The sequence below is a fragment of the Mercenaria mercenaria genome, chromosome 6 (genome assembly GCF_021730395.1).
Source record: "Mercenaria mercenaria strain notata chromosome 6, MADL_Memer_1, whole genome shotgun sequence".
NCBI classification, from domain to species: Eukaryota; Metazoa; Mollusca; class Bivalvia; order Venerida; family Veneridae; genus Mercenaria; species Mercenaria mercenaria.
Window position 1 is genome coordinate 83,319,312 of NC_069366.1, and position 21,718 is coordinate 83,341,029.

The window sequence follows — 21,718 nt, forward strand, 5'->3', positions numbered from 1 at the left end:
CTTAGAAGTTGTGCATGTGTGAAGCGGGTTCCGTTTGGATGATTTTTTACTTGGCCCTTTATCATTTTTCTTTACATGTATGTAGAAAAAAATTTCCGCGCTATTTCTCTGTCCTTATATGCCAGACTTTTATCAAACATTGTAATTATCATTGGTACCAAGTCAAGTTTTGCATGTGCAAAGCACATTCATTTTGAATGATTTTTCACATAGTTATGGCCCTTTATCAATATTTTCTTCATATGTATATAGAAAAATTTGTCCGCGCTATTTCTCAGTCATTGCCCATGTATGCCAGACTTTTATCAAACCTTGTTATTGTTATCATCGGTACCAAGTGTAGTTGTGCATGTGCAAAGCACGTTCCATTTGAATGATTTTTCACGAAGTAATGACCCTTTAATTGTTTCAGATACGTTGGAAAAAAAACTTTAATAATTTTCTAACATATTTCATATGCTGTTTAGTATAAATAGTTGATGACCCTTAGTTATTACAATGGTCCTTTGACCATGACCTTGACCTACTGACCTACTTTCTTCTTTTTTAAGATATTGCCATAAAATTTGGACCACTTGTACAAGACTTTCAGCGACCTTGATTTTGACCTATTGACCTACTTTCTTCTTGTTAATAAGGTACAGCAATGAAATTTGGTGATTTTATACAGTTTTGCACAACATTTTTTCTGTGCATCTTTGTACATTTTCTCCCAGTTCAATATACAAATGCAATGTATCATATTTTCAATACCCCTGTTCCTCTGACAATAAGCTGCTGTCCGGGGGCGGGGTGGGGTGGCGGTGGAAGTATTCATCACCAATATTGAAAAAGAGATTAAACTCACCAGTTACATTATCTATTAGGATGTTTAACCTACCCCCACCCCAAGGTTTATGAAAGTTTAATCAGTTAGCCTTGAACATGTGACAGTACAGTGACATTAAATAGGACACCAGTCTTATGAGCACACAACTAGGTAGACAAATGAAATCTTCTGTGTAATGATTTTGAAATCTGGATGAGAAGTTTTTTGAAGTTATCACTTTACTATTCTAATATAGGGAAAAGTTAGCAAACCCTCTTCACCGAGTCTCAACGTAAGCGTTGACCGGTGGCATAATACGTGCGGGCAGGGCGCTTTTTGCCGGGCTGGTTTTACCAGTCAAGGTGATGTTTTCTTCGCAGTTTTTTTTTCATTTTTATAGTTTTTTATGGGGAATTGGCCCAGGATGACCTACAATGAACGCGCCTTGATGGTGATTTATCGAAATTTTCATATCATTTGTATTTTTTTCTAACACTATTTGGCTACCGCCCCGTAATTTTCTCGTTGTAAATGGATAAGTTACTGTTAAAATGTCTCGTATTTTCGTCATACCTGTACGATATACCCACTTTAACAGATCGGTCACCGTTGTATGCAGTTTCAAAAATACTTAGCCCGCCGGCGCAGGTGTTTTCTTACGTCCGAGTCCCTGGTACACCAAAATAAAAAAAGAAGTGGCTAATTACCGGACCTTAAATACATGGTAAGTCACAGAAAACAAATATTTATAATTCTTTAATCCCGGGAAAACTACGATCGCAAATTCGGCTATATATTTAACAGCAATTTCTACGCCGTGATCGGAAGCTTTTGTTGTTTTTCTTGTTTTTATCGGGACTTATGATGAAAATAATAAACATAAATAAATGTTTTCTTCAGTATATAAGACATGAATTGTTGAATTCGTTTTACTGCTAAATAACGGTGACTATACCGGAAATCGCTATTAAAACTTCATATTCAATAATTCGAACCCGAATGACAGTTAATTATGCATAAAATATTTACAAAAATAAACTTTTATGACAACTAATCGGAACTTTTACCAGCTATTACCTTATACACTGGTATTACAGTACATAACAGTACATGTATATTGATTACCGGACCTCTAGGCTTACCGTTATTTATTTACTAAAGCAGTTACTGAACGAATTCAACAATCCATGAGCACAATCAATGTCTTAAATACTGAAGAAAAAATTAAGTTTATTATTTTAGTTCATGATCACTCCTGAGAAAAAAAAAAGAATTTGAAAAAAACTTCCGATTACAGCGTACAAATTGCTATTAATTATTTGTCGAATTTGCAATTGTATTTTTCCCGCGATTAAAGAATAACAAATACTTGTTTCCTGTGACTTACCACATGATACAATCTGACTAAAGTACATCTCCTATTACGCTACGTTTAGAAGATCAAGTACTTTAGTCAGATTGCCACATGGTATACCGTATATTTCGCGTACCCGCCGTAAATGCGACGTATTCGTTTGAAATAAATATTCTTGTTGAATGTATATATTTTGCAGTGTATGATAAATGTCTCTGCAACACAAGTCGTTAAATAGACATTAACGCTTGAAATTAAAACGTATTTTCACCAAAAACACAGATAATCAAAGCAAAAGACGAAGCATTCAGGCTAAAAATGCCTGTTATTTTGGAATTGCGAAAGAAATTCATGTCAGGACCGCTTCTGAATGTTTCATTATCAATTCATGCACATGAGGTTATACATACAAATATGCATTTACAATCCTGAATAGTTGAAATATTGTTTAAATCAACATGCATATGAATTATGCACAGACAGCCTAGTCGCAAAACTTGATATAAAACTTTTCCACTATTCGCCAAAAACCTGTACGCCTATTCAATAAAGCGTTTATAAACTTATAAGCTCCATACACTGTACTCGTTGAATTAAAACCCGCCGTTCATATGACTGAAAAATTGTTCAGAAAGACGTTAAACCCGAACACACACACACATACACACACACACATTGAATTAATAAATATAAGTTTTGTATTGTATTTTACTTGCGGCAGTTGTTCTATTTCACCAAGTTGAACGATGTCCTTGTCTTCGACAAGAAATATAACATATATGCGTGTTACCGCTAACATACGATGAAAATATATATTTATTCCGCTCAGTATGACAGGACACTTTGTTTGTCTTTTTTTCTTTCTAGTTTTTAGCTCCACTATTCGGAGAATAGGAATGCTATTCTACTCGCCCCGGCTTCGGCGTTGGCTTTCTTGGTTAAAGTTTTTCGGCAAACTTTGTTTTTCTGTCACATCTTTTTTATTATTGCTAAAATCTTACTGTAACTTCACATAAACATTGTGCAGCATAGAAACAAAGTTTATGCAGGGCCTGTGTCCATTATACTCAAGGTCAAGGTCACCCAAGGTGTTATACTTAGGTTATTTTCAGGCTAACGTTTTTCGGCTACCTTTGTTTTTCTGTCATGTCTTTGTTATTATTGCTTATACCTTACTGTAACTTCACATAAACATTGTGCAGCATACAAACAAAGTTTATGCAGGGGCTGTGCCCATTATACCCAAGGTCAAGGTCACCAAGGTAATAACGCTGAAATTGTTACAAAATGCGTTTTATGATCGTCACCTATGCTCAATGCATGTTAAAATGCTAAAAATATTCGCTAAATTTAACCAGGGGCGGAAGAGAGTTGGGTATGTAGGGGGTCCTGACCGCAAGTGTCCTTGGAAAAATACTCAGTCAAATCTCTCTCTAAAGACCATCCTTGAGAAGTGAAAAAAGTGGGTTTAGCCTGTAAACAAGTAAATTTACACTATGGTACTGTACAACTGGAAGAGCAATCTTTCATCAGTGGCCTTTATTATCAGGTTTAATACTTTTTACCTTTTTTGAGGTGGCCTTTAGCACGGGTTTCACTGTATTCTGTAATGTATACCCATTAAATGGTTAAATCTCCTTTGGCAAGCCAAGATATTGCCTGTTACAACATTGGTCACTTGATAGGATGGATTTTTCTTCAAGACAGTTTACGTTTGACATAATTTGTCTTCTTTCGCTATTACATTTAGGAAAGTTCTGTTATTTGCAGAGAATAACTTAATAATGGGATAACTGGAACATTTTGAAAAGTGGTATTAAACCCAAAGATAAAACAAACTTTTATAAAAGCTTGCATTATTAAAAAAATCAAACTAATATAGTTTTGAAAGTTTCATATACTTATTTACCATGATTTAATGGTGCACCAAATTCTCTCTCATTTTACACCTTTTCTTGTCTTCTTTTGACATGTATCCAGTAAGTTTTGAAATATAAGTATAAACACGAAGCTTACATATAAGAGATGTTTAGCTCTGCCGTAACTGTGAGGTGGAAGGAAAACAAGTACAACGCACTTCATAGCACTTATAAAATTTCTTGCACGAATATTTCAAACTAAACACAAACATAAATACACAAAACACATTTGGCATAAGTGCCAGCGTTGTTGAGGATCGTAGGTAATAAACAAATATAAAGCTGTATCATTCATCAATGTACAATATTAAATAGAATAAGCTCGTGCCAAGCGGGACAGTCCTATACAGGTTTTGAATAGAAGGCACGAGAGATAAAGTTTGTGTCCAGGAGAACATTCCCATACCGGCTTTAAATAGGGAGTAGAAGAGATAGAGTTAAAGCTAGTGTCCAGGAGGTCAGTCCCATAGAAGGTACGAGATAAAAATAGATAGAGATGTATGCAGCTTGACGTAATTTATGTTCGTAACTCAAGATTGCGTATTATATCGGTGCATCACGTTTTGACCAAAGGTTATATGTGGCTCTAAAACTTCCAAAAAGTTAATAAGTCCTCAATATAGCACTTCTCCAGTTATTAACTTTGTCTGAACGCTTGTTGTAGATCTGTTGCTCACTTCTGAATTTGATTCATTTGATGAACGTGTTTTTAAATTGTTTAATATTGGAATCTTTTTGTTATTTTCAAGATTTGGCGGGAAATCGATCATTATCACTTTGTCGTCATTCGTTTTTAAATGTTTAGTTTTATCTTCGTCCATACAGTCATGTTTCAGTGTATTACTGATCGAGGAAGATTCCGTAGTGTTTGCTTTGTCAGTTGCCTTAGATTTAATCGAAAGTTTTTCACTTGAAACGCAGGTAGAAGATGCAACCTGCTCGGTTTTTAATGTTTCATTTACCTGTACGCTGTTATTAGTCTTATCAGTTGCTGTCAAGTCCTCTGTGCTTTCAACAAGAGTAGTTATAATGATGGTTTCTTCATCACTATTCACGTTATTGTTATCCAGTGATCCAAAACTTTCCAGTTGGCGTTCTTGCATTCTTTGCATAAAGAAATCATCTATTTTAGTTCCTTCCAGGGCATTCGACGCATGAACATTCTGAACAACCTTTGGAACATACCCGTACATACTTTCAGTTGATAAATTGCTATACTTTCCTTTAGATTTCTGTTTTTCGGGTTTTGATTTCTCTGAGTGTATTCTTTCTGGCTTCAGCCGTTCATATTTATTGGTATTTGCGGAAAACATACCCGGTTCTGCTGAACGCTTTAATGAAACTTCACTCCCAGAATACTCCGAAGGCTGTTTCCGGAATATGATCTCACTTGCGTAACTGACGTCTGCTTCAATTTCACTTTCAGCGTCATTCATCGCGCTATTTGGAAATATATCCATTAAACTAGGTCGAGAATGACCGACAACAACTTGGTTTCCCGCCGCAACTGAAGGAGCACTGGTTCCCGTATAATCTTCAAGTTTTGGAATTCTTTCTTGTCGGATCTTACCTTGTTTCGAACTTACTCTTCTGACCCCAACGTCTGAAGTAGGTGCTTTCAGAACCATAGGCTTTTCGCTGTATTTACCAGATACACCTAATCGCACGGGCCTTCTGATGTCTGTAACTTCTTTTGGTGACGTATTGAAATTATTCCGCGAAACATGTCCATTTTGTATATTTTTTACATTTTTAGGTAGATTGGTAGAGTTTATTACATGTCGAGCATGAATTTGGACATTTTCAGCATGCTGTCCTTCCGTGAAGCTGTGACTTTTCGCGTTTGGTGGGAAGGCGTGTGGTCTTCCATTGTTTATGTTTGTTGTTTGCGTGACGTTGCTTCGCGGAACCGCTGTTCCACTGCGTTTGGCGTTCATTTGAACAGCGCTAATGCCAAGTCGAGTTCCATTACGCCCATTTGGAACGAAGCGTTCATCCATCCAAGGAAAAGTTGTTTTAGACGCAGAACTGTCGTCAAGAGAGTTTTCGAAAACACCATGCACAGTTGGGCGTTTCTTTGGAGCAAAGTGTTCTAGTAATCTATCCTGAAAGCTGTCTTCACTCATGCGTTCCGTGTCATAGGTTGGTGTTGAGATTGCTCTCATTTGATATGGAATTTGCTCTCTTGTGATTTCGTTTAACTCTACTTGTTCATTGTCGAGAAGACTTCGTCGTGCCCATGTATTTTTACCAGATTTGGTACGTCGGCTATTTTTTCGTCTGCTGGTCCATTCATCGCGCGCGCTGTAAGAGCGTTTGTCTGTGCTGTCACAAATGCAACAGAAATATCGCCAAAAGGATGGCATCGTTTGTTTCCTTATCTGAAAGTAGAACGTCATAAAATCACTTATTGAATACCAGGAATAGTGGGTTTTTTTCAGGAGTGGTAGTGGGATTTTTTGTTTCTTTGTGTTACTAAGAGCTCCAGTTTCAAAATTTTGAGGGTCAAGACAGCTGAAAATTCATAAAGAAAACTACAGAACCACAATCAGAGAAAAAGTATTGTGTCTATCTGAGATATTTAAAATGTGCCCTTTACCAACCATCAAGTTTTTAATTAACTTTGATCTGTAACTAAACAAGACACAAATGAAGAAAGCCTTTCTAACTGATGTGGCAATAAACCAAAAATATGGTGGTGTGCCAGATAGGAAGAATACAATATTCATCCGCAGAAAAGGTCTTTCTTAAATATTCATGAATAAATCACGTTTTGTTTATATTAATACACGCAGATAAATTAAATTGACAATTAAAACCTTTACCTCAAAATACAGTTCTATCCATTCAAATATAATTGAAATATTCATAAAAAGTTCATGTTTGTTTTTGTTATTACACTACAATTTTAGTATATAATTCGTAAATAAAAACACTATGAGTCTGCAAAAAATTTAAATCACAATATAAAACTTAAATATTTACATATTTTTATGGCCCAAATGCTATACACTAAACAAAAATAATGCGCACCTAATGTAGATAAGATTGCGCTATTGAATGCCCGCGTACAAAAAAAGACATTTGACCCAAGCGCGTTTAATGAGAATTGGTTTAAGGATATACAAAAGTACGGTTCTTTTTTGTTTTTCGGCGGTTATAAATCAATATCCCAAAATGGTATTTGAGACATGGATCACGAATTTAAAAGAGATCGAGTAATTCAAGACTTACTTTAATCAAAAGAGTAATCTGTTTGACAGCGAAAGTGTCAAACTCTTGAATTTCAGACCTATATGAATTACCACTGCGTATAAAAGATCAAAGCGACTTACGAATGATTTTGAATTTTAGCCCTGTTTTAAGTTTTTATAACTTTATTTTTTTTAACCACCAATTTGAAAATATCGCCTGAAGACCGTTATAACTTTGGGTCCAGTTAAAAGTTTTTGTTTGTTTGTTTTATATAAGCTTCTTTGTAGTCGCCACCGGTAACTCATACGGGCGACTCCTCCAGAAGACTGTTAACAGATTTAGCTTGAAGGTAGTGCAAGGTACGATAAGCACGGCATTTCCTGAAGCTTCTCTGGTTCCTAATATAGCATGACAGGTGTAAAGCACCCATATCCAGGGCTCAGAATGTTAGATATTACAGCTGAAGGATTAAAAGTTTAAAACTCGCGACTCTTGAGTCAACACTGTTTATACTTCCCGGAAAGTGAACACATTTAGTTGTCCACTAGTGACCTTTGTCCGTCTGTCACATGTTTTTTTCTCTCTGAATAATGCAATTTGAAATATTAATTGATGGCAACGAGAGTTACGTACAAAACGCAAGAACCATAACTCCACCGTGAAGGCAACTTCTTTGCATGGAACTTACAATATGCACTTCCTTTTCCTGTGAATAACCAATCACAGATTCTGACAAATATAAATAGTCTTTTGTGTGACCATTTCTAAAATCTGATATTTCTAAAATTTAGATTTGTTTGTCTCTTTTTTTTTAGATTTAGATTTGTTTGTCTTTATGAATATTAAGCCAAAGTCACAACCCACCTCTTAATTGTTTTCTTGTAAACATGCAAGAGTTCTAAAACTTGCAGCCAATATTAACCATAACCAAGGAAGTACAGAGCATATTTTATAACTAAAAGAAAGCACATAAATTATCATTAAAATGTCTACCATCTAATAATTATAAACAACATTACAAACCGTGACTGTTTTATTAATTCCACTCTTTTGACATAAAGCACGATCATTCAGTATTTAAATTCATGGCGGATTTAACATACAGTTGATTTTTAAATAAGATTAAATATGATACGTATCATACTGTTCAATCGATCTTCGATCAGGATAATATACTAGCGTTATGTACATGTAGTTAATATTCCGAAATGGTCTTATTTACACAATGGATGAGGAATTTCTTTATTTTTTGATGAAATGTTATTGTTAAAATTTCAATAATACAGAAACTACTTCTTTCTTGACACTCAGCATAATAAAATTGCTGATTTAACAAATTAAATCGAAGGGGCGATTTGTAAGGCACAACCTATATAATTTTTGTCTGTTTGGAAGTTTATTCTAACATAAAATTGCTGTTCTTGTCACTTGTTGGGGTGTTTTAACAGAAGAGAAAACGTGTGTTAACAGAGAGATTCTCGCGCTCACGTGCTGTTAAAACATCTTCTTATATAATTGCGGTCCGTGGCAAAGCGTAAACGCATTACGGCCCAAAAACGGGTAATTCAAAAGGAAATGACGTCAGCGTCAATGTGAAAAAAACAAAAAACAACACAACGCAGACATTCCCGCGCGTTTCGTGGAAATTTAATGATGTTCAGGGATAATTTATTCGTTTATTATTTTTTTACGTATTTTATGTTAGAATAGCGTTAACGCATGTTCATTTCGTATTATAACTTCTTCAGAATCCCTCGGGATTTAGTTTTAGTTTAATCATATTTTATTGTAATTATCACACAAGACATTATCGTAAATGTACACCAAGACAATAATATACAGATACATATGTACATATATATACAACAGCAAACTATCATTACATCAAGACATATATAATACTACTGTACATTAAGAAATATTCGGTAACTATGCAAAGGTGCGATAATATAAAAGGGTTGGACCACAAGTTTTGCCAACACTAGAAATCGGTACGTCCCTGAATCGGGAAACGTTGGTACCCTCGCCCTACCGGGCTCGTGCACCAATACATCCCTCGGGATTCTGCAAATGTTATTACACGAAAAAACATGCTTTATCCCTACATACTAGTTAGTACTTAGATTTCGCGCTTTAAAACGTTTCTTTAGTTCCGTGTTTTCATGCAGTGTGTGAAATTGCAAATTTACATTTTTTTGCTTTTACCTTAAACATCTTTTGATAAAAAAGAATTAAACGAAAATTTGGAAGGGAACTTCGCGCGCTATTATCGCATTTTTTATGAATGATGAAAACAAAATTCAATGGCAATAACTGGATTCCTTAACAGACAGTTTCAGTAGCCGCATCCGTTTTCGCGTTAGCACGTATGTGCGTCAGTTTTCACGTGATCACGCATGCGTGACAGTTTTCGTGTTAGAATATGCATGCGCGTCAATCGTTATCTTCATGTCCTCGACGGTAGTTATACTATTAATATATGAAGGTTTGTGATAAGAAATATGGTCTGTCCAAAACACCTCGATGCCTTCTTTGAGAATTAAATTTCACTATTTAACTACTGTATTAATAGATTAATTTAATAGATACAGTAAGTCTAATGCATTCTGGTCACCATAACTGAAAACGATTTTAAAATCGGTCAATTATATGTCTTATTTCATGACTCGAGGTGGAACTGAGGGTGGCAGGGCGGCTAGAGAAAGAAATCATGTTTAAAGATAGCATCTCAGTTTCAATATGTACATACCCACGATCATGAAATAGGTGAAATGATATATATATATATATATATCTCATAATCGTGAAGTAACCCACTTCTATCCATGTCATGTAGGTCATTTACAGATAAGCAATTTCAATTATTCGTGTAATCGTGATTTAAAGGGCAGTCACAAAATTGAAGGAATGTTCAAGGCAAATATAACCCGTTTTTAATTTTTCACCATTCTCTGTGAGTAGATTCATGCAACCTGTCCATTCCTCGGTATCTTTTGTTTGTTGCTGTTGTTAACGTTGCGACCTTCCATAAGTCTTTGTCTGTGCCGTGTGGAAGCCGTAAAAAGTCTCCCCGTACATTCAAGCAGAGCTGTTATATTTTGATCTTCAGTCAGAACGTTCAGCATGACTTTTATGTCGTGTTATTGGTACTGTTTAGTTTCTCAGCTTGAACATTTCGGCCTTGGTCGTTCCAATACTCCAGCTTTCATAGCTTTTGGTATTGTATAATCACCCCTTGGTCATGGTCCCTGCTTTTCTTTTTAATTTTGTCTTTTGGTAGTTCCTGTGATATGCAGGCTCCATAACCCCAGATCCCGTTTCTAAATTCCAGTTTGTGTAGTTCTACCCATTGTTTTCTCGTTTAGGGCAAAGCCATTATTTTAACTGGGGACAATATGCCGCTTTTCATGGAATTACACGCTAGTGTATCATTGAAGTCCACGTGCACTCTATGTTGATGTCACTTGATGTCTCTAAATTGTTCTTGTACTTGTAGCATGTGTAAATGTTGAGTTCTGCTCAACCCGGGGCTAGAGGGCGTGGGCGGTAGCATGCATTTCCACTACCGTCCGTGAACAGGCTCAATCAAACCGAGCCTGCAACATTTTCGTTTTTTTTGTCGTGTTGAGCTACCTTTTGGAGTTTCAACTTTTTCTATTTCAAACCAATATCTCTGACATCAGAGTTAAATCAGCTGTTAAATCAACTGAGGCCTTACCCTTATGGAAGCTGTTTTACAGCATCGCTCACATCACGCCATTTCACGTGTTCTTAATCAAGTATCTCTGACAGCAGTTATCAAATCCACTGAGGCCTTTTCCTTACTAGTAACCGTTTCCAGCATCTATTACACCAGATGTTAAAGCAACTGTGGCGTGACCTTTTCTGACTTAAAGTCGTTATACAAGTCTTCAACCAGTATCTCTGAAACCAGTTATCAAATCAGCTGAAGCCTTTCACTTATTACAATTCGTTTTACGAGTCCTAATCCAGTATCTCTGACAACAGTTATCAAATCCACAGGGGCCTTTTTCTTACCAGAGGTCGTTTTACGAGTTTTTAATCTAGTATCTAAAACGTCACAGAATAACTTGTTTATCAACCCTTTCTGCAAGACGGTGCTTTTACTAATATGTGTGGTTTTATAAAGTCGTCAGGATGTTTATATTTTGGACTATTATGGATAATGTTTCTTGGAAATACGTTATGTTTTGTTTTAACAGATGGACTAGGTAATATTCGTTTATCACCCCCAAACCTTTTGCCAAATTATGGGACAACATATTTAGTTCCAATGGCGGACAGAGGTCAAACTCAGACAAGAGCGGCCAGTTTCAAGTAAGAGTGGCTGACAATTGTTATCAATTGTATTTATGTTTCCTTACAAATATGGTTGCCAAGTAAGAGAATATGTAAAATGTATGTCGATTTAGAATGAGTGTGTTTTTATCCTAGATTATCGTTATGCTTACAGACACGCATTCACGGTACTGCGCTGATTCCCCGAAGGCAAACTGTTTGTTATTAGACTGTCGCGCCTTCCCAGACGAGGCTTCCAAATTTTGTCCGCGAACATGTGGAATCTGTCGTAAGTTTTTCAGGAACTATAAGAGGTTTGATATCAAGTGCAATTCATACAACATAAATCGTAACTAAATAAAATCTGTATATAGTAAAGCATAACTTTGTTTGTTATGGTGACTAGATTATAGTAAGTTAAGCGATAACAATTATTGAAAAAAAAAACAACATTAAAACAAGTACTTAAAACTTTTTCTTTTGTCACAACAGGTGGGTGCGAAGATAATATTAACACCGACTGCACGATTTTTTCGAACCAGCTGTTGTGTACAAACTCTCGTTTATTGCAGTCCGCGGCCGAGTTCTGTCCTAAGCACTGCAACTTTTGTAAGAACGTCTTAAATAATAATTTGTGAATTTGTCAACTTGATAATGAATATTAAGTAATATGATATTGGCAACTGATTTATTCTGCATAACAGATACAAATGGTAATTTAATCACATATCTTTTTATATTGATTAATACGTACGTCTAAGTGGGCATTCACTGAAACAGATTTCAGGTAATGGTGTGTTTAGGTGTTTTCTATGCATCTTTCCTGCACAAGTTCAAGTTAATAACCTTTTCGTTTTCTAAGGTACATTTTTTCTCTGACAACTTTCCTATTTTTAATGTATTTTCCTGTATTTAAGGTGACAATTCGTTTTATATAATAACTTTCCTGTTTTAAGGCTACCTTTTCAGCAGTTAATATTTCTTGTCTGTCTGTTGTTAAGGTACTCCGTGTGTTGACGTTGATAGTTATTGTGCGGGACTAGACCAAAACTTATACTGTGATCTACCTCAGGTCGCAACGAATTGTTCAAAGACTTGTCATACATGTAGTAAGTTTAAAATCATACATTGTGTAGCGGTTCTCGTATCGGGTGGCCTCGGTAGCTCAATTCGTAGAGCGTTGGCACGGTAGGCCGAAGGTCCGAGGTTCGAATCCCGGTCGAGGCTGCACATTTTCCTGAGACTGTTACATTTGGGGGCTCGTCCGGGATGCATACCCTTGGAGCCCATGCGGGGCGAAGCAGTTTGGCTGGGGTGTGCATCTGAATTCGGTTAACAGTCTGCGGCAGACATTGGCCAGGAGTGCCAATGTCTCGCAATAAGAGGGAAGGTGTGTAGCGGTTCTCGTATCGGGTGGCCTCGGTAGCTCAATTGGTAGAGCGTTGGCACGGTAAGCCGAAGGTCCGAGGTTCGAATCCCGGTCGAGGCTCCACATTTTCCTGAGACTGTTACAATTGTTTTAGAGCTACTCATAGACTGAAAGAACACTTACTTTACAAACGGCCTTTATTTCGCATATAGTCTTTATTTGTAAGTCAAAAGACAATGCAAAAGTTTAATTAGATTTTTAGAAATAAAACTAGTAGCGGTAATCCCCGTTAAACCCAACTGACTACATTTCTACATATAGACAGACTGTTTCAATTTTTAAATCCTGATTGTTATTTCTTTCAGAAGCGTTTAATGCCACGGAGTTTGTGAATCAATATTATGTCACAAATGCATCTACCACAAGTATATCCACAGCAACAACAACAACAACAGCTACGACAACGGCATTAACAACATCATTTACAACGCGAACGACATTACCTCGTTAGTATATCTGTCCAAATATCTTACAGATTCACGTTCGAAATGTATAATCGTGTAAAGGGATTATCGTGTTGAATAAGACATATTAAGGAGCTATTTTGTATCCTCGTCCGCCGTTCAGACGGTTTTTGTTTACGTTAGGTCTTAGTCCAACGGTAAAGATACTTAGATATCGTTTATTTCATTTCTTTTTGTAGCTATTGATACAAAAGGGTGCGACAAGTATGGCGTAATAGTAGGAGTTGCCAAGGGAGACAGCATATCTTACCCTGGGACCTCAACATGTTCCGATGGTACACACCAGCCCAGTGAAGCACTCATTCAGAAATACTGTGGCGCCCCTAATGTAGTAAATTGGAAAGTTGGCGCGAAGGTATTTCATTTTTTATTTGTTGTGTTTTATGACATCACAGATAACATAGGACTTGCCGGTCTTAGAGGAGAGCCATGGCACCTTGAGAGTATTACTAACTTTCCGTGAAAAAACAACCACTCTGAACATAATAAAGACAGACTAAGTGAATTCACTAACCAAAATGCCCAAAATCCGCTATAAATCTGAAAACTGAATTCAAACTTTAAAACATGCAATATTATTATGTCATATTTCTACCAAACGTTTTCGCCAGTTACTAAGATCATTTCTATACACCAAAACGCCAAAGTCAGACAAATATCTGCTTCGACAGCGAGTAAAAGGCGGAAAACTCGATTATTATACCTCTCTTTTGTCTACAATGATAAAATCCCATTACCCGAGAAAGAGATATTTTGACTATCAAAAACATTTTCAACGTTTTTGACATGTGACCAAGCAAAAGAGACTGTCAGGTCATGTGACCGCGCTGATATTTTGAATGTCATATAAGGGCAATTAACTGCTTCAATATTTTAGCCAAAATGATTGCCTACCTTGTACATATATTGTAGTGACGTCACTATTCAATGTGTACACAGGCGATTATCGCGCTAAAGATGAAACTGTTACATTAAATGAATTAAACATTTTTATGTACTTAATTTTGTTCAGTATAATAAAATAAATATCATATGGCAACGTGTGTGACATTGATATTGTCCACCCTCGAAACTGAATGTAACACACGCTGCCATATGATATTTATATAATATACGGACATATATAATTCCATCTAAACCAATTATTCGTAATTTCAGAAAAAATATATATTTCAGTCTAGCTTACATAGATACAAATTAATTAAAACTTACAGGTCATAGAAAACTGCTCAGAGGTACCCCATTACACAGCTATTGCTGCTGTAACATTTGGAGGCTCAACTCTGGCTGGTGTCTTCGTAAAATGTGAAGTCGGTGGATTTCAGGTAAGTCATCCATTATTAGTTTTCTATAAAACCTAGTGTTTTTTTTGTTCGTAACAAAGTTGATACAGCGGCAGGAAAAGCACTACGTGAAAAAGAAGACAATGTGTATTTTAATCGTGGTTTCAAAAGAGGCGTTTCCGATGTTGAAAGCACGAAGTAGCAGCATTACTGCGTGAAAAGACGAAACATCGGGATACAAAGAGTGGACAACAGCGCCTTGAAACATTATCCTTTCACGCCTGTCTTTCTTTAATCTCGTTATTTTGCTCTTTCGCAAAGAAAACAACCTGTTAGGTGAATAGATCGACTGAATTGAGACTGACATGTCACCCGCAAGTTATACGCCATGTGGAAAGGCACGGTACAAAATCATTGGACTATTTAACAGAATAGCTGGGAAAAAAACTTTGGATATACATGTACCTGTAGTGCCGGAATGTGGAAATTATCTGTTCTGAAATTAACATATCATATAGGCTGCATGTTTTATTCTTTCAGGCGGCTATACAGACATGCGGATCGCAGCTGAAACTTTACCATGTGTCGGCAAGTTCTACGTCGGATATCCCAAGTGCTGATAATTTCGTTATTCTGGATTGGAAAAACTGAGCTCTGCTCATTTAAAAACAGAAGTGTTTTCTTCTTTGTTAGTAATGAACTTTGTTGTAATTAAATATGATATAAAAGGAAAAGTAACTGTCATTTTATAAGCTGTTCAACTTCTGAAAAAAAATGTTGGCTGTTTTTCCTGTTGCAAAGAACTTTTTATTTACTCTTCCCAGTTAGAACATCCGTTTCAAAATATACATTAGCCGAGATGAATACGTTAAACACAAGCTTCCTAAACTATGTTTAGCTGGAAGCACCTACACCAGACCAGATAAAAGCTTAAATCATGTACATGTCATACCCTACCACTATGTATAATTTGGTGACTCTTTACATTGTATTATTCTTATGATCTGACACATGTACAATACCAGCTTTAATGGTACGCTTACTTCTAGTCTGGTATAAATGGCTGCGAGTTCGTCGATTTCCAACGTATGGCTCTGAAAAACTTACCCAGACAAATTTTATCAAAAGTATTCCCAAGAAAATGAACAACAGAAATTACACCATAATTAAGCTAATCGGTGACCTCGGTTGTTATCTAATCAGCTAACTATGAGTAGTCAGACCAAACCCTTTAAAGACTAGCTAAAGGTGCGGGGATCCTGCAAAACTGACCAAAAATCAATAAAGCTTGCGAGATATCATTTTCTTCATATTTGGAGTACTTGAAAAATCGTGATCATTTTAATAATCTATAGGACAAGACATGGACCAGTAAATGAGAAAAGAATATTTTTAATAATCCGTTTTATTTTCAATTCTCATATAATTAGATATTTTTTATGAGATCAAAGTAATCAAAAACTAAATCTCAAAACAAATCACACATCAAAACAGTAAATACCATTTCTGGAATGCTTGTAAAATCATAGTATGATCAAAGAAGTATAAAATACATATTTTATAGCTCTTTGGTATGATCAAATAACCAACTGAAGTGTTCCAAAGTATCAATTGGTTTATAAGAACATGCGATTTTCCACTTAAGTAGACAGTGAAATCGACAAGGACTAAAATGTCTTTGTTTTGATTTTAATACTGTGTTATTAAGTAAATTTTAAAGATGATTTACAATATCCATGTTCAGTAAGTACCAAATAAAACTTTTCAATATAATTTCATGAAACTTTTTACGTTCTTTGGTGATAAATTTCTGTTGATGAAGCTCTAAGGGCGCACTGCTCATTATGAAGTATATAGTATGTTCGTCTTTCCCGACGAAACCACACTGCCGACGACCCTGCCGCCGGCTGAGCAAAATATTAATACAAACCATCAAATCAAAATCAGCGTAAAAAAGTGAAAACCAATACTCGCCAACTGAGCAGAAGCTAATATAGATAATACTAGAATAAAACACGAAATGGGCGCCCCTACAAAATATTAGTTTTTTTTAAAAAATATATCCATATAAAAGTGATAATTACAAAAAAATGCATTTTCTGTATATCTTTGATGTTGTTTGCATTGTGTCGGTAATACATGATGAAATTTGTTTGTTTGTTTTGGGTTTAACGCCGTTTTTCAACAGTATTTCAGTCATGTAACGGCGGACAGTTAACCTAACCAGTGTTCCTGGATTCTGTACCAGTACAAACCTGTTCTTCGCAAGTAACTGCCAACCTCCCCACATGAATCAGAGGTGGAGGACTAACGATTTCAGACACAATGTCGTTTATCAAATAGTCACGGAGAACATACGCTCCGCCCGAGGATCGAACTCACGACCCCGCGATCCGTAGACCAACGCTCTTACCTACTGAGCTAAGCGGGCGGGCTACATGATGAAATTGAAAGCGTAATAAATTCACTTCTTTCGAAGTTTCAGTACAATAAGCCCGAACTCTATGGGGATTTCAACATAATAGAGCTCACTGTATGCTATGTATTGAAATGACAGAATTCACTGCATGCATGAGGTAGTTAACGTAATGACACTCGGCAATTTCAGCGCGATTTCGCCATCCTTTGGCCATGACAGTAAATCATTTTTTTTCATATCAACAGAGATTGCGAAAATCGCATACGTATAGTACGTAAAGAAACGGAAATTGCTGATTGTCATCACGGACCCGTTACCTCAAGGACAAAACCTGTGACGAAATTTACCTAGATAATGAAATAGTAGCTCGATAAACACATGTTTGTATGAATCATCGAAGGAAACAGAAAGCCAAAGGACTTCGGACACTATCATATGCTTCTAGCCTACATTTTAAATGCAAATTTCTCATTAAGTATTTGAACAATACCCAAATCGTTTCGAGTCAATGATAAACCAATGTATTAGTTAATTTATTACAGCAGAAACTGATTTGTATCTGTTCCTATCAAGATGTTTTTCTTATTTTATTTGGGCCAGGGTATATTTTCTTGAAAAAATATAATGTTTAATTTCCGTAAAAATATAATGTCATCACTTTACGGAAGTTTTAAATATATGAATTCCAGTCGAAAAAAGTGATAAAGTCTGTTTATTTAAGGAAAAAATAACATTTTAAGATTAAAATCCTATAAATAAATAAAAAAGAGAACGATATTTTTGCAAACAACCTGTACTTGATTTATCTATGTACTGTCCGTAATGTAAAGTTATTGATGCATTACATGTGTGAATAGGTATACATGTATAAGTGACCGGTCAGTTTTATTGCAGTGGTTCAGGTAGTTATTTAAGTACATGTACATGTCTGTATAGCTCTGTTATAAGTGATAACAGATATTTATGTAATAGGCAGTAATCTTATCAAGGCCGTAGGGTGGGTTCTTGCTTGGGATAAGTACCAGTGGCACAGATAATATTTGAGCCGCGCCATGAGAAAACCAACATAGTACAATTGCCACCAGCATGGATCCAGATCAGCCTGCGCATCTGCGCAGTCTAGTCAGGATCCATGCTGTTCACTAACGGTTTGCCTAATTCCAATAGGCTTTGAAAGCGAACAGCATGGATCCTCACCAGACTGCGCAGATGCTCAGGCTGGTCTGGATCCATGCTGATCGCAAAGCCACTATGTTGTTTTTCTCATGGCACGGCTCACATCGCTTAAACATGTAATAAAAATGTACCCGAAATGACAGTTCTTTCTGAGGCTTGCCTAAGCAAGCTGGAACGGAAAAAGTTAAATCGGGATAAGTCTGACAACAACCCATCTATAGATAATGTTGTCTATTCAGGGCTGAAGTTGTGGGCAAAACATATTCGAAATGTGTCATCTGTAGGGCTAAAGTAGAAGCAGGTCTCTGCATAAAAATTGCACCTGAAACTCGGCTGGACCGTTTAGTTCGTTTTTGCATCTAGCCGTATTTGTATATGCCATCTGCATGGAAAGCGGCTTGACACATCACTTTCGTGGCATCACACTGTGTGTGAAACCGTCACCGATATGACCTGCCAAGAAGCTAATGTTCTTGACCTATGCATGACAGGCATATCAATGCCAAGCGTTATTTCTGTTGGATAGACTATAGTCAGGATCAGATTAACTGCTGTGCACATATTGCCTCTTTTTTGTTGTGTTTAGGCCTAGTCCGCTTCAATTCAGTTTTCACAGTAGGAAGAACATGAAGTAATGAATGCGTGTAACATTTAGTATGTGTCTAAAAGAAATAAATATAAATGCACAGATGAAGATGAAGAAATAAAGAAATGAAAAATATATAAAAAATACAAAAAAAATAATAAAAACAAAATGGAAAACAAATTACATCATCGCTAGTGGCGTGCGTATTGCGAGGAGGGCATGCAGAAGATTACCTGGTGTGTTGCTAGTATTTTACAGCACACATTTGCCAATCTACTGCAACAAACAACCAGGATAAGCCAATGAAAATTTAACCCAACGAATAATAATGAATTCACAGTATTTGCTTCTCTCACTACTACACATGTATAACATGCCTATATGTGCCCTTTCAAACATTTGTATAGTATCTGAGTTACAAACAGAAGTAAAAATATGTGACTATCAAATTATTAAAAATGAATATAAAAAGTATTGGTTATTTTACATTTGGGAACACCCTGTAGTTATATTTTTTGTTTAAAAGTACTGCTCCACCCCTTGCATCAACACAATAGTCACAGATAATGTGTATAATTAATATCTACATATGCTGGCCAAATATGGTTTTGATGCACGGGGGGGAACAATGTTGTTTAAAGCAAAATAGCTTTTATATGTATATAACAGGGTACGTAATTCTATTTAGAGCAAAAATTACCATTTTATGAAACAAAAATTGAAAAATTTGACTTTAAGAAATAATCTCAAATATGTATTTTGATGGTATATGTAATTAAATACTTATTTCTCAGTGGTTTATTTTTCACTTTTGGAGTAGGCAAATTCATATAGAAAGTGTCCGAAGTCCTTTATATGTCACAATGTGGCACATTCGGAAAACTATTTTCATCGATATCTTCATAAAATTTTGATTAAAAGCAATAAAGTTCAAATAAAGAAAAAGTGATACCATACTAAACTGAATAATAGAACTGATACATTAAACAACTCAAAGTTTACAAATAGAAGTATTTCATCAATTCAGAGCGAAATATTTGCAATAGCAAATACAAAGAAATACAGATACAACGATTTCAGCCCGAGCTGCAACCTTTTTTTTTCCCGTAATAATAATGTAGAGTACATAACAAACTTTACACTCCCTAAGCTTGGTACAAATTATTCCAAGAATTACTACAAAAGAAACCAGAGTATATCAGTTGAGTGAAAAATGTGAAAATGAATCGCATAACAAGAAATTCATACGGACTCGCTTAGGATTAGTTTTACTATCCATAATACTAACATACCAAACATTTCAACTGATGGCACACTTTTTTCAAACTAAACTATATGAGAAAATATTCTACTATGACTGAAAATGCGGACTGACTTTGGTGTAACGTTTTAGTATGAATAAATGATCCGTTTCTATAAGTTAAACGATGGTGTAAAAATATACATGAAACAAATATCCACCAAAAAGATACACAAGTTTTGTAAAGAGCAAAAATAAAATACAGTTAAGTACTGACAGCTTGAAGCCGCAAGTGAAAGTGCAAAATGCTCAAGTTATCCGCGGTTTCGAGCTGTCAAACATAGCAAATACAAAGACAACGACTGGGGACTACATGAATTGCTCGAGTCAGCCCAGGCACTCGTGTCAGCTTTTAATTTAAATATGCATCGAGTATTTCAGAAAAATAAGCACAACAAACAACATAATCGCTGATAAAAAACTTCTGAAAGACAAATACTTAAACCCAAACGTCCAAAATGAGACAATGTCATTGGTAGGAAAAAACAATTGAACTATTTTCTTGTAAACATGCACGTTACAACGAAGTAAAGAAACGTTATCTGGCAAACTCATTCGTCATCTATATCAGCATACAGAGCTTAACCTGCTTCTTCTCTAGTCTCAGGTCTAAGTTCGCAATACGAATCAGTTTGACACGCTCTGGATTCCCGGCATTAAACACTCGATATATATGGAAATTCTCCTTCTCATGGTCAGCAAACTGGATCTGTTGCAGCGATATTTCAAATATTTCTTTATCTTCACTTACTGTGCTCTTCACTTCAATGTAGTTATTAATGTTACCGCTTTTGCCAGTAAGCTGAATTTCAAAATCAAAGGGACATCCGGTTTCTTCCTCGCTATTTTTCCACGAGTAATCAAGTATATTTCCAAGATCTTTTTGTCTCTGAAGATATTGGGCAACAAGCGCCTCACCCCACTGACCAATCTCTGGTCCACCCGAATCTTCGCTCAGGGTGAGGGTGTCGATTACACAAAGGTCTTTACCACTGCCAAGTTCATCGTATATATAATCTGTTGCCATAAAGGTCCAGATTGGATCACCTAGAAAGAAGAAACCTAGGAAATTCAAGACTTTACAAACGAATAACCTTAAAATAATTCATACCTTAAAATAAAACAACATTAGAACCAAATTCATTTTTGAAAACATGAACAATTACTTCATAGACATTATGTAAACACACAATTTAAATGTTTGCTTGTATAAACAGTACTGTATGTCAATAACACATCTAAAATTCATGTATAGCTAAACACGGTTTTAATGTTTACTGCCACAGTAAGTCTGAATTTTTTTAACAAATGCATGTCGTACATGCCATTTAATTGTGAATGTAATTCTATAAACACTGTTAGTTTATATAGTCATTTCTACATTTTAAGTAACAAACTATTTTAGATGCTCATTGGACATCTCTGTAGACATAACTGATACCCAAATCTCTTTTTCCGTTTCATAAAACAACGACTGATACTAAAT

General features: G+C 35.8%; 3 protein-coding genes across 5 annotated transcripts in view; 1 reads left to right on the forward strand and 2 right to left on the reverse strand.

Moving 5' to 3' along the window:
• Positions 1-4,243: 4,243 nt before the first annotated feature.
• LOC123548377 (uncharacterized) lies at positions 4,244-8,437 on the reverse strand. 2 transcript variants are annotated; one of them, XM_045335579.1, is made up of 2 exons: positions 8,300-8,437; positions 4,244-6,462 (listed from the first exon to the last, which is right to left on the reverse strand). In XM_045335579.1, exon 2 carries the CDS (start codon positions 6,445-6,447, stop codon positions 4,696-4,698), a length of 1,752 nt encoding a protein of 583 aa, XP_045191514.1. In that variant the 5' UTR covers positions 6,448-6,462; positions 8,300-8,437; the 3' UTR covers positions 4,244-4,695. The 2 variants fall into 2 exon arrangements, with proteins under 2 accessions (XP_045191514.1, XP_045191513.1); XM_045335578.2 differs by lacking the exon at positions 8,300-8,437 and adding an exon at positions 6,907-7,094.
• Positions 8,438-11,362: 2,925 nt separating this feature from the next.
• LOC123549986 (uncharacterized) lies at positions 11,363-15,485 on the forward strand. The gene is made up of 8 exons (XM_045338432.2): positions 11,363-11,508; positions 11,751-11,864; positions 12,068-12,184; positions 12,577-12,684; positions 13,310-13,450; positions 13,648-13,823; positions 14,683-14,793; positions 15,292-15,485. Exons 1-8 carry the CDS (start codon positions 11,409-11,411, stop codon positions 15,400-15,402), a joined length of 978 nt encoding a protein of 325 aa, XP_045194367.2. The 5' UTR covers positions 11,363-11,408; the 3' UTR covers positions 15,403-15,485.
• Positions 15,486-16,138: 653 nt separating this feature from the next.
• Positions 16,139-21,718, reverse strand: part of LOC123548375 (uncharacterized) — a 48,499-nt gene continuing 42,919 nt past the window's right edge. For both annotated transcript variants that reach the window (XM_053546500.1, XM_045335576.2), the window contains one exon: positions 16,139-21,279. In XM_053546500.1, coding sequence (XP_053402475.1) covers positions 20,795-21,279 — 485 coding nt within the window. In that variant the 3' untranslated portion in view covers positions 16,139-20,794. The remainder of the gene's footprint in view (positions 21,280-21,718) is intronic.

Coding starts and splice junctions, on each gene's coding strand:
- LOC123548377 (XM_045335578.2), bottom strand. CDS start 6,951: ATGAATATTTCAATTATATTTGAATGGATAGAACTGTATTTTGAG. Junction 6,463..6,906: donor GGATAGAACTGTATTTTGAG/GTAAAGGTTTTA, acceptor TTCTACTTTCAG/ATAAGGAAACAAACGATGCC.
- LOC123549986 (XM_045338432.2), top strand. CDS start 11,409: ATGTGTGGTTTTATAAAGTCGTCAGGATGTTTATATTTTGGACTATTA. Junction 12,185..12,576: donor TCCTAAGCACTGCAACTTTT/GTAAGAACGTCT, acceptor TCTGTTGTTAAG/GTACTCCGTGTGTTGACGTT. Junction 14,794..15,291: donor GTGAAGTCGGTGGATTTCAG/GTAAGTCATCCA, acceptor TTATTCTTTCAG/GCGGCTATACAGACATGCGG.